The 13,442-nt window shown below is 40.1% G+C and overlaps 1 protein-coding gene across 2 annotated transcripts in view; it reads left to right on the forward strand.

The window, feature by feature from the left end:
* zmat4a (zinc finger, matrin-type 4a) overlaps window positions 1-13,442 on the forward strand; it is an 82,408-nt gene that overhangs the window by 29,180 nt on the left and 39,786 nt on the right. For both annotated transcript variants that reach the window (XM_056746117.1, XM_056746116.1), the window contains exons 4-5: window positions 3,680-3,769; window positions 10,598-10,754. In XM_056746117.1, the coding sequence (XP_056602095.1) occupies window positions 3,680-3,769; window positions 10,598-10,754 (247 nt within the window). The remainder of the gene's footprint in view (window positions 1-3,679; window positions 3,770-10,597; window positions 10,755-13,442) is intronic.

The following is a 13,442-nucleotide window of genomic DNA, read 5'->3' on the forward strand; positions in this document are numbered from 1 at the left end:
ATTCAAAATATATTGAGAGGATCATCTGCTCATCAACTTGTTTTATATATAAAAACACAAACCCTGAAGGAAGCAGATCTTAGCAAACAGTCCCTAACTAGTGGAGTGTGGGTCCCTTTACAGTAATGAGTCTTGAAAGCTTTCTGTATGTGGCAGTTATTTTCCCCCCGTGCGTATCCATGAGTAGAGCTTTATGTTTTCCTCGGGCTAAATGACGGTAAGGTTTGGAACATCATGTGCTTTTGACTCAGAGCTACATTGTGGACTACAAAATCTATTGCTTTGGCAGTTCAACAACTCCAATCTATTCTAAATGTACCTTATACTTTTGAGACTGGTTTTGTCTATCTCTATGAAATTGCCATCCCCAAGACTCCCACAAGGACCAGAATCTTGAGTACTTAATAGTACACTACGGGTCAAATTCGCCTGTAAGTGCCATTCCATCATAAACAGTCTTCTGTTGCTGAGGAGGGATATGAAAGACAGTAGAGAAGGCCCTATAAAATGAGATTGTGAAATTAAATGTTTCTGCTAGTAAGATATGCTTTACTTGACCTTTGTTATACATATTTTTTGTTATTGATATTTGCAGTTATTTCAGAATTGATGAAATTTTGAGATTTTACTAAAGTTATGCAAATTTTTTGGTTTCATCAGTCTAAGGTTCTGTAAATAACCACCTCTTTCTTACTTTTTTATAATCTGAAGAACCTTTTTACACCACAAAGAACCTTTTGGGAAATAGAAAGGTTCTTCAGATGTAAAAGAGGTCATATGACGCGGCTAACACGAATATTATCGTTTGTTTTAGATGTAATGCAGGTGTAAACAGCATTTAAGGTTAAAAGACGCAGTATTTTCCACATACCATGCATGTTTGTATCTCCTCTTTGCCCCGCCTCTCTGAAACGCTCAGTTTTTTCACAAAGCTCAGGGCTCTGAAAAGCGAGGTGTGCTATGACATTTACATTACATTTATGCTTTTGGCAGACGCTTTAAAAAAAAAAAAAAGTATGATGACAAGGAATTGGAGGACCGTGACGTCGCCCGGTATGGCGCAGCCGGGGCCCCACCCTGGAGCCAGGCCCGGGGTTGGGGCTCGTATGCGAGCGCCTGGTGGTCGGGCCTTCCCCCATGGGGTCCGGCCGGGCTCAGCCTTTTCTTCCAACACTTACATTTTTGTAATTATACGTGTCTAATACATGCATGAGCAACTTATAACATACCAAAGACACAGAAAAACACATATTCGCACCATATGACCCCTTTAAAGGTTCTTTATGGAACCAAAAGGATATTCTATGGCATAGAAGAACCTTTTGAAGCACATTTTTTAAGAGTGTTGTGTCAGATATATAATATTCCTTTCCCAAAATGAACTTCCTTTTCATGTATTTTGAGCTTGAAATAAACAAATAATTGAGTTTATTATAGAATTATGAAAACAAAGATTTACGTTTCAACGCAGTTTCAAAGGAAAATCGAGATTTATGTATATCCGAGCTCCCAAGGTGCTCAAGAGGCAACAAGTGATTATTTCATATCTTCCTAGTGTCTGTCATTCTCAATATCTCTGAGTTCTACTCTCCGCCTGTCTCTGGTGATCTCTCTCTTTCTGTCATCTTCCATATTACCTCTGTTGAAGGAAAACATATGAGGACCATAGTACTCAAACTCAAGGTGACAGATCACATTTTACAGCCACATTCATCTGTAGTCTACAAGGTATAAAGTTCATCCAGGTCCATGTGTTCTGAAAATCTTTCAGTACTTTTAAAGGAAATGAGTGTGTTATATTGAACGTTTTCCCAGTGTCACTCACTGGCCCACATATCTGCTCTTTGATTATTGCCTTTTGTGTTGAGGATGAAGTTCAATTACTTTCTTGTCAAACAACATAATTTTTAGGTAAACTGAGGGGTCAATTGATTTAGCCTCCTCTATGAAAGCCACGGCGTCAAAGCCAAGAAATTGATGGCTTGGTGGATTCGCACTCACTTAATGTCATCTGTAGTTTTGCAAAGACTTTGAATTGGCTATTACTTTTGTATTTTTTTTTTTAAATGTTTTAGTTACATTTATAGCAGTTTTGTTATGTGCTTTTTTATGTTGCTATACTTTATAAGCTGAATTTATTTTTATTTAATATTTATTTTAATTTTATTTCATTTTAATTAAATACATTAATTCATTTAAATATTGCTTCTACTTTTGTTTAGTTTATTAAGTTTTCCAAACAACTTTTAGGCAGATATTTTATATGATTTAAATTAACAGAAATGTTTTAATAGTTTTAGGAAACTTCAGCCCTGTAGGTTTCTGAGCAGGTCACTATAAATTTGGTAAATTAAAGACCTGAGGACTGGTGTGATGTTTATTTTGGTTCTGCACAGAATCCTGCTAGCAGTTTTCAGTACAATGCTTGTTTAATAGTGTAATGAATTCCTTATATTTACAGGGTCACTAATCCAGGGATTTTCTGCAATGTAAAAATAGTCAGTTGTATCCCTAGAATGTCTCTGTAAAGTTCCAGCTCAAAATACACCACATATATTTCATTACAATATGTTGAACATGGCCATTTGTTGCTGGAATGTAAAACTCGCCATTTTTGTGTGTGTCTCTTTAAATGCAAATACGCTTCTGCTCCCCTCCCCGTATGCAAAATATGAGGTAGCGTGCTTACACATGTGCGTTGGTTGACATCAAGACAAGCAATATGGCAGAAAGCGCAATTACATCTGTCAAACCTTGCCCAACCAAAACCATACACTAACTTACATAAAAATCACCTTAAAGGCGGGATGTCCGATTTCTCATAGTTGTTGCTGATGTTCAAATCACCGAAACAGACACACCTCTAGCCAAGATTTTTAGCTTTCGTCAGAGCTCGGATCGACCAATATCCATCCTGTGCACTGTGCACCTTACTGCTAATTGGCTTAAAGGATGTTTTGGTACTCGGCCCGACTTTGTCTAAACAAGCATAATTCGGAAATCGTACACCCCGCCTTTAATGCCATGTTCATAAATACGAATTAAATGGAAAGACAAAAACAAAGATAGAACAACATATGCTGACCATTTGCTGAATTAAATGTTGGCCATTGATGATTATGTGCATCTGCAAGCATATTACTAACAGACATATAGGTATAAACATGCATTCAGAGTACTTTTAAATGACAGACAGGTATGTAACCTCATTGTCTTACAAATGCACACTCTGTTTCTATCCACTCTAAGTATTGTCGTACTCAGGAAATAGGAGAAAACATGAACTCACGAGAAAGTCACTGCTATAACTTTCTTTCGTTGTAATGAATAAGCTTTACAGAAAACAACATCGCAGATTTGTTTTTTCTTACTCATTTTTGACGCTGGCTAGTGGCTACATCTGCTCTTGCATGAAATTAGGCAGAATCTCTAAGCGGTCATGGGTGGGCATAAATCAATGTGACATCACATTGATAGGGGATCGACATCAGCCTGTTTTGTGCCATTGTTGTGGTTTAAAGGAGATTACAAAAAGAAGAATAGATGGATTTTATAATTACAGGGTGTTTCTGCACACACGCTGGCGACTCAATTTCTGTTAAATAAACATTTGAGTGCATTTTCTGGGATTGCAGCCCTTTAAGCTAAATAATATTTTTTCTCTGCTCTTCCCTTTCAGAGTCGAAAACATGCAAACAAAGTGCGTTTGTATTACATGTTACACCCAGTGGATGGAGGGTGCCCGGCTAAGAAGCTCAGAACAGATGATGTGAGTGTCCCATCCTTTATGTTTTATAAATGACGCCTCTATGATGTGTTCTCAAATGCCTATGCAGGCAGTATCACAACATACATAACATAATAGCTGCTGTCAAACCTTTTGCACTCTTTCAATGATCGGGTGGTGAGTCTTTTCTGTTAATGGGCTTTTACAGCTATTGATCTTGGTCTGTCCACACAGTGAATAGTTATAGTGACTGTTGTCCTATTTGTGGGTAAATGTAGAGGTGACCCAACAGTCATAGCACGTCATTTTTGCTTTTTATGAGCGTTTTTTGTTGTTCACTATGAAACTTTTAGAATCTAACTTAACTCTGAACTTCAGACATCTTTTGAAATGAGTCCAGCTGAGAAGATGGTCTGTCTGCTCTACTTCTCTCAGTGGGACAAAACAGACTTCTGCCTTATAGCCACGTTTGATGGACCATTCAAACAATGAAAGAAACTCACAAGTTTGTGTGAATGTTGTTAGATCAGCCTTTTTTTGTGCTGAGATGGTCTATGATGCCTGTGGTTTGTACAGATGTTACATGTTTTTATACTACCGCTAAACAGACCGGCAAACCTCTCACTGCAGGACACCGAAAGCTCATGTAAGTGTTTATGTGCGAGTAAGATGATGAGAAAGTGTTGCCAGCAGCTCAGAATGAAATTATATTTCATTTGGTCTATTGAATTCATTTACAGTAATTGTATACATTATTAGACACGCTATTGACATCGTGACAGAGACAGCTGTATGCTTATCAGAGAAAAACAGTTACGGTATAATAAAAGCAAATGGTATGTTTATAGTCTGGGTATTCACCGTCAATAGACAGATTTCAAAAGACTGCAGTTCTTTTTGAATTTTTGGAGTGAGATTAGCAATGTACTTTGTCAGATCAATGGCAACAACACAAAGACATCCAAGTGGATATTGATCTGCATCCATCTTCTATCAGTCAATAGACTTTTTAGTCATATAGACTGGATAGAGTGATTTTTAATGAGCCATTGCCTATTGAAGATTATTTTAGTGAGGTAGAAATATAGAATTGGCCCTTTGAAAATGGACCAAGAAATAATTTTAAAACTGTGATTGATCACAGAGACTGGATGTGCTCGTGTCTCCCGTTTTTGTCTAATCTTGATGTTTATGAAATTGTCCGATGACAGGCAAGCACGTATTGCTCTCGTGTCAAATACGTTTAGTTTGAAATAATGAAGTTTGAATTATGCTAAATCATCTTCATTTAAATAATCCTCTTAGGCTCTTTCATCATTTATCAGTTAATGTACAAACTAAAATGAATCCCCTGAAACAAAATAGTGCAAGATCTGGAATTTTTATGATTACCTTCTCTTTGTCATTAACACATAATGTGATAGAGGGAAGCTCAGGAGTCAGGAGGTTGACAGTCGTCAGAATCAGCAATTTTTGTAGTGGAACTAAGGGAGTGGAGTGGAACTGAAAGCAATTATTTTCCACAACATTACCCTTTCTGATATTTATAGATCAATGAGCTGTACTGTACATGGCTGTGGTTGTGTTCTGCTTTGTCAGATATTGTCATGGTTTAGAATTCAAAACAAAATCAAATGTATTTTATTTACACTCTCATTTTCCTCAAGTTGTTCTTTAGGAGCTCTTATTACATGGCTTGTTTGAATTTAGACGTCTTTTTTTGACAAATTAAATTAAATGTAAATGTATCTTTTAATAACATATATGATAGGATATTTACATATGATTAAACCAAATTGCCTTTTCGTGACATCTGAATGTCGTTTCTTCCCCTAAAACCGAAAGTAATCTGCTTTTCCCTGCTGAAGGTCTGCATTCGGTAAAAATGAACTAGAAAAATATTTCAAATTCACATGTCCAGGTTTTTTTCCTCATGTGGCAAGTAGCCGTGTAATAAACGGGATAACGTACAAGCAGCTGGCTGTTATCGCAAAATATGCCACATCAGTGTGATACAAGACCCTCCCTTTGCGTCGGGTCCTCCTGATCACACTGTCGGGGCTTATTTCTGTGATAAATACTGGCTGCCTGTACATTATCCCTTACTTGTGGATACATCAACACAGTCTAATGGCATTTCGTAACTATTTTAGTAAGCCACTAATCTGTATGAACCCCGTTAGGTTTAGGGTTGGAGCTTTATTATGGCTTTTTTCTAATAATTGTACATCTTTGAGCAATTCACAACATACATGTTTATATGAAACCACCACCTCATGTTTTCCCATGAGACCAAGTTTGATATACTGTACTGGCTAGAAAAGTGTTGATAATAGAAAAGTTACATCAAAATTTGCATAGGAGTCATGCCGTGCATGATTACTTGAATTCATTTTTTATTTTATTACATTTTAACATAAATCACAATAAATTGACTTGTAGACAGCCTGAAACCTAATTATTATATGAATTATTTCATTATGCTGTCAATTTACCAAAGGCACCCATCAGTCAGACTAAAACCAAATGCTGTCATTCATTTTCTTTTTGTGTTGGAAAACTAGTCCTAGAGCACTCTGAAGATGCAAAATCTATACAGTACCTGCACCAAGAGTCAGTGAGCAGCCAAGCTATATCCGGCTGTCCTCTGCTCCTTCAACGGCTAATAAAACAGCAGCCGATCGTACAGGAGATCACTGGCCACATCTATCTGTTTAACACAAATCAGCTGTCTGCAACCGCTACTAATAGCTACATGGTCCCCTAAGGACACTTGAAAATCTCTCCCCAAGTCTCCAACACTGTAACTCAATACGTGGGCCATTGCGGAAGATACAATTAGCAGGCTGGGACAACTCCTGCAATGATCGAATAGCCCATCGGATACTTACTCCTGTTTAATTAGCTGTGATTAAACCAACCCCTACCAGGACTCGTGTTTCCAGGGGGAGGAGGGCAGGCGGGGCACAAATGAAGAACCGGGAGAAAGTAGAGTGAAGAAAGTGAGCTGGAACTTGAGCTTCTCTTCAGGTCTTCATTTCACTCGGTTAATGACAGATCCGTGACTAAGTGTGGAATTTACAAATGAGAGTGAGACATCGGCCCACGCTTCATACTAACTACAGTATTAGTTTGTGTTTCTTTTTTATTCTTCTGCATTGTTAGACTATCCATACGATTTAAAGAATGAGGTACTGCTGCTTGTGTTTTTGACACAACAAGTATTTTTTGTACTTCTACTGATCATAAAGATTTTCACACATATTTAGAAGTATTTAAAAGAACCGACTCTGCTATCCTTTCGATTTATACTATCTGAACATTGTGTCTGAAACTTTAAAGTTTGTATTACTGGCACTTCTTAAGGTGAGTTGTATTCATCGACTGTAAATAAATGAAATGACTGTTGAATAAATGAAAATGTAGACTAATGTTTTTATAGCATTTAGTGAAGCTAAAAAAGAAACAGATGACAAAAAAGCAACCCTCTTGTCATTTCAAAACTTTATGACTTTCTTTCTTCCACAGAACACAAAATAACATATTTGGAAGAATGTTGTAAACTGGCCCCCATTCACTTGCATTGGTTTTGTCGCCATACAATAAAAGTGAATGGGTGCCAGTACTGTTCAGTTATCAACTTTCTTCAAAATATCTTTCTTTGTGTACATATAAATATTTTCTACAGCATTTTTATTTTACTTGAGTTAATTTTAATTTAACATTGATTAATGAGTTATGTATGTTATTACAAATAACAATTGTACTTATTTTACCATGACCATTTTTACCATTATCAAAATTTCAACAAGCTGCAAAAATATATTGTTCATTGTCAGTTCATGTTAGATATGTTAATTTTTATAAATGGAACCTTGTGTTCTTACGTGTAAATGGAAGTGTAATTGATTGAATTGTATGTATAAAGTGTATAAAAGACATGCACATTTTGTATCTTCTGCAACTCAACTGATCCACTGTGTCAGCGTCTGTATCTCTTTCACTCCTCTTGGTGTTTGTACTGCAATCACAGATTCAGCACCTCCTTCCCACGGGCCAGTTCTGCTGTGCCAATCAGATGGTTATCAACTTCCTGATTATTCCATCACATGCCTGATAATCCTGCCAGACTCCTAACACTTCTGTCTGTGCCACTGCTTAGTTTGACAACTCATAGTCATTTGCGTTTTTGGATTGTCTTTAGAAATTAGCGCAGTCCTATTTCTCAGAGGTTGCTCTTTTTTCGCTCATGACACTAAATGGAGCTATTATACTGCATATTTCTTTTTACTGCATACCTTAATTATTCACCGCTATTCATGGTGTGCTAATATTGTTATGATAGAAAACCTTTGTGGTAGATTCCCTGTTTTGTGTTGATAAAAAGAGAATTTACCGCTAGCGGATACAAAAAGAGATTATTTTATCGCATGAATGAAGTAGACACGAATCCATTTTGCTGAAGAGTAATGCATCTTTCAAAGTGACAAGCTCTGAATTGCAGTGTTGCTACATATTTAGGTTGCGGGAAAAAATTGCAATCATCTTCAGCTTTCCACATAGTTTTAGAATAGGTGACCCATATATATCTGAAGAATCAAAATGGAAATTAAATCTGCAGGGTAACAGCTGAGTCATGAGTTTTATTTTATCCTTTTTGCATGAAAAAAGGGAATGTCATTTTTCTTGTAAGAAATGCTATTAATACACACACTTTTTGTAGCCTTATCTCTACATACTGCATTTGATGCCTGAATAAATGCATGGATTTGGTGAACGATCTGTTAAAAAGGTATAAGCCTCCGAAAAATTACTTCCTTCATCATTTATGATTCCCTTCTTCATTCCAAACTTGAATGACTGTTTCTATTTCATGAAACTGTTGGAAAATATTGATGTTCTCTTCCAAACATTGAAAGAAGATGGTGACTAGAATCTCAAAGTTCAAAAAGAACAAAAATGGCACCATATTGGCACAAAAATGGCACAATTAATCAATAAGACTCATGTGCTAATTTCTAAACCCTTTTTAGCTTTCTGTAAGACCAAAGTAAAGAGAACTACTGTACTTTTCCAAACAGACCGTGGACAAAACTTTAACAATAAAAATATTTTTTGCTTAGTAAACATGGTGGCTATTCATGCCCTGCAGCTGACAGTCAATAACGCTGTGCAAACTCTGATTTACTTTCAATAGAGTGTCACTCTGCTTTGCTTTTGGCTGCGATTTCATTCTATTGTATAACAGTCAATGTCATTGCATGACTAGGTCCAAAAAATACGTTTGTGTGTGTGATTCAACTTTTTAGAGCAGGTGAAGACGTTATGCATATAACTTATGTACAGTGCACAAACTGTAAGGTTACAGAAACGTGTGCAAGGCATCTGTGCCTCTTAGAAATAGTAAAGTCTTTGAATTTCTTCCTACCATGACGACCATTTTTGCTGTAATCTGCCTCCTTGTCCAATTGTGCTTCTTCAGTGTCAAGTGCTTTGTAATAGTTGCTTTGGCTCTACAATTTAAGAGAATTGCGTTTCACACATGTGTGTTGTTTGCGAGCTACAGTGCATACGTGTGTATAAGAATGCCTGCAAGCAAAACTTAAGTCCGCTTGCACTACACATGTCATATCGGCTTGCCCTTCTCATTGGCCAAGTCTTCTCATGGCAATGAGACAAAATTGCTGGTAAATGTATGCAAATAAGGGCTCTGTTTTATTCATTTCTGACAAAAACTGAGCTGAAGGGCAACCGCTTTTTTGATTACTATCAATATAAAGTCTTTCTCCGTAATTACATTTAACAGATATGATGCCTGTAAGTAACATATAAGCAAGGCCAAAGACCAGGAAAGTTCACAGTGGAAGCTTAACAAAATTACAGTGTTTTAGTCAAAAAAAAGCGAGAGGAAGAAGAGACAGAAAAGGATGAAAAGGAGACATCTTAATTCCAGGGTTGCTGTGCCTGTACTTTTTTGGAGGGGGAAGTGGCAGTCCTGACTCAATTGTTGTCCTAGCTTCGATGACAAAAGTAGTTTGTCTTTTTTCTCAGACATTGAAATGATGTAGACGTACAGTTTTTTTGGCATGCAAGGGGGCGGTTTCAGATCCTGACTATTCCACATAATTTATTTTTAATAAACTTTTCAACTAAATTGAACACATGGGGATCAGAAAGCTTTTTCTTTTATTTCAAGCAACATTCATTTTTGATGACTTGTAAAAGGTCTACACCGAGATCTAATGTCTAAAACTGACCAAATTTAGACATGCTTATATTTATTAAAACACGGTTTTAAGGTTTATGTGCATTAGTTATCAAAGATACAAGTTCAAATGCATGCAAAAGCCACATCAGGCTTCAGGGGTGCTGCAGGGGTTTAATGAAGGCCATCATTCAGTTTGTGAAGTGATTTTATTAAATTCCCATACCAAGCAGGCATATGCTGCTGGGAAAATGAATGCAGTCGTGTGAAATGGATCCATGGTTTCCACAGCTGTTGTATGGTGTAAAATATAGAATATATCTCACGGCCGTACAGATGGAGGCTGATGGCTTCTCGCTTTCCGTCTGTGATGGCTGAATCGAACTGGCCCTATTACAGTTAAATCACCCCTATTTGCATCACACCGGGAACCACATAAGCAATTCCCAGAGACATTTGCACTTGCTCTCATTCTTAAACGGTTATATTCACTGCATATTTAACCTGATGCATTGCTAGGTGGGTTTGACCCCAAAGATAGCCGCAATATAGGGATTGCACCGCTTATAATGTTAGCATTCAAACCTCTTGATTTCACGTCTCATTCTTATACACTTGCTCCTGCCGACCTTCTGACTGCATCAAATCCATCTGGTGTGTTTCAGGGAAGCGACGACGGAGACGTGGATAAGAACAAATGCTGTACACTGTGTAACATGTCCTTCACTTCAGCGGTGGTAGCCCAGTCTCATTATCAAGGAAAGATCCATGCCAAGAGACTCAAACTTCTGCTGGGGGAACAGCCTGCCATAACAGCCAAAGGTAAGTCTGTCACACGTACACTTAAAATCTGTCTGGAAGAGTGTCTGTATTACAGCAGTTCTGTCAGTGTGGGCTGTGTACGGTATGTCCCACCAGCGGTGTGTGGCTGGAGGATACGAAAAGCGTTTGAAATAGCCTGACATTCTCAGTCTCGCACTGCACATCAGTGCTCACCGCTTGCCTACAGGGGTAATTGACCTAAAAATAAGGTTGAAGAGAGAGAGAGTGTGTGTGTCTGTCTATCTATCTGTCTGATACGTTAGGATCCTTACAGAAGCAGCCAACTGGAAATGTGACTGTCATCACACGCCGTCTTTATGTTTGTGTCTCTTGCATTATGTTCATATCATGCAGTGCTGTGCTTTGCCCCTTTGGTTTTTTGACCTGTAAAGCTCTGTAATAGTGTAACGTTTTCTCTAACATGAGCAGGAAACACTTGGGGATACAGGCTTACGCTTACAGCGAACGCTCAGAAATCACCCGCTCTTGGAAGGATACACAAAGGAAATGAAAGTGTTTATAGCGAGAGGCTCCGAGCCTTGCTTTGATTTCAGTCAGGGAGAGAGATTCGGTTCTTTTCAACATACATTAGTCACCAGCTCTCCTACTGGCTGTGCCTGGCGTTTATTAATTACAGTCTTTCCCGGACAGCTGCGCCACATATGGGATAGTTAGAAGGGCCACCATAACACGAGCAGTGTTTAAGATCAATTACACAATTCTAACGCTTGATATGGAAACACAGATTGCCCACCATCAACGTCAAGTTGATAAGATGTAATGGGCATACATGGCTGTTCGGCGGAGGGAGAACTAGAGCAGTGTGCATTCTTTTCCACTGGACCAGTTAAACAGTGCTGACATTGGTAATCAACCCCATGAAGCAAATTATTGTGTAATGAGGTTCAGTTTTGGAATAATCAGATTCCGCGTTTGACGCTACAGTATGTAGCTGTGCTTAAAACGAATCGGCACTGTATTCTTGTTTTTTCTTCAGCGCCCTTTCTCTGCTTGTTTCTCCCAAGTTTCCTGTCACTGACTGATGCCATCATTAGCTATGCCATCTGCATCTGATGGCTAGAGACAGACGAGGCTTGTGTCCCACTCCGAGGGGATGGAGGCAGACCATCAATCCGTCTGACATGTGGCATACTGAGAGAGACTAGCTCAGACCAGGCTTAACTGAGCAGAGAGGAGTACTCTTTAAACCCACAGAGATTTTCAATGCCCTGACAATCTGTAAACAAGTTGATGGTGTTTTTGCAAAATTTGTTAGAACTAACCAAAAAGGATTGGCGTATTGTTAAGTCACATATCACGTGATGGTTTAAAGAGGTTTTAATGACGTATGGATTGAAACAGTCAGTTCCCTTTCTGTCGGTCTCTCGACGTTGTGTCGAGAACGACAGATGGGGTTCGCCCTTGAGAACCAATCAACTCTGACTACTATAGAAAAGGCCAATGAAATTTGGCGAATGCAATTTGCATGCCGGGCTCCGCCCCCGGAAATCCGGTATAAAAGGAGGCCGGCGTGCAGCATTCACTTACCTTTTGTTCTTCAGAGCCATCGCTCATGAGTACAACTCAGGATTCAATCCTCTACAACTACACGCTGGTGCTACGACGTGTTACAGCGGATCGTCCCTTCCTGCAGCGACCTTCCCCTGGGCGTCTCGGCGGTTCCGGAGGTGTTAGAGATTTTTTCTAAAAGTCCTTTTCAGGACTGACTGAGCATTCTCCAGCGCGGCATGTCCCGCTGTTCTCTTGGGTGCGGCACCCTCATCGAGGAGGGGGATGGACACGATCGCTGCATTAGGTGTCTGGGCGTCCAGCACACTGAAGCAGCGTTCGTTGACACATCTGCCTGCACTGCGGGCAGATTGTCATTCAGAAGTTGCGGTCACGGGTGGCTGTCTTCCTACGGGAACCAGCCACCATTTCGTCTGCTACCCGGGCTGTGACATCTGTGGCTACGGCCCCGATGACCACCCACGTTAGCAGCGTTAGTGATACGGGGAACTCTGCGAACGTAAACCCGCCAGCCAAGTGCTCACGGGCCGATCGCACCCCGATTCGCTCTTCTGAACGTTCCCCAACCGGCGGTGGCATACCGTCCGGATCCTCACGCACACACTCGGAAACGATGTGTGACGTAGATGAGATGTCGCTCGCAGCATCGGAGGGAGACTGGCATCCGACTCTGCCGAATCCAAACTCCACCCCCAGCGGTCGAGTTCAGGAGGAAGCAGAAGTGATGTCATCCGTGCTAACCCGGGGATGCGTGGTTCCCGAGGTCGGTGCGCGGTGCAAACCGCGCCCACCCCGGGTGCCATGTTTTTCCCGGAGGTGCATGAGGAGCTGTGTAAAACTTGGAACGCTCCACTCACGGACCGTTCCAGTGAAACCAGCTCCGGCTCCCTTACTTCCCTCGATGGTGAGGCAGCCAAGGACTGCGTCGAGATCCCCCGGGTGGAACGTCCGCCTGCGGTGCACCTGTGCCGCGGACGGCTACCACCTGGGGGGGGATCGACCACTCCTACCGTCCAAAGCACGTAAGACTTCGGCATCACTGGTGTCGAAAGCTTGCGATGTTGCGGGCCAGGCTGCCTCCTCTCTCTATGCCTTGGCCATCCTGCAGGTCCGCCAGGCCAGGGCGTTGAGAGGGCTCCACGAGGGTAAGGCCGACCC

The sequence above is a fragment of the Triplophysa dalaica genome, chromosome 4, assembly GCF_015846415.1.
Source record: "Triplophysa dalaica isolate WHDGS20190420 chromosome 4, ASM1584641v1, whole genome shotgun sequence".
NCBI lineage: Eukaryota > Metazoa > Chordata > Actinopteri > Cypriniformes > Nemacheilidae > Triplophysa > Triplophysa dalaica.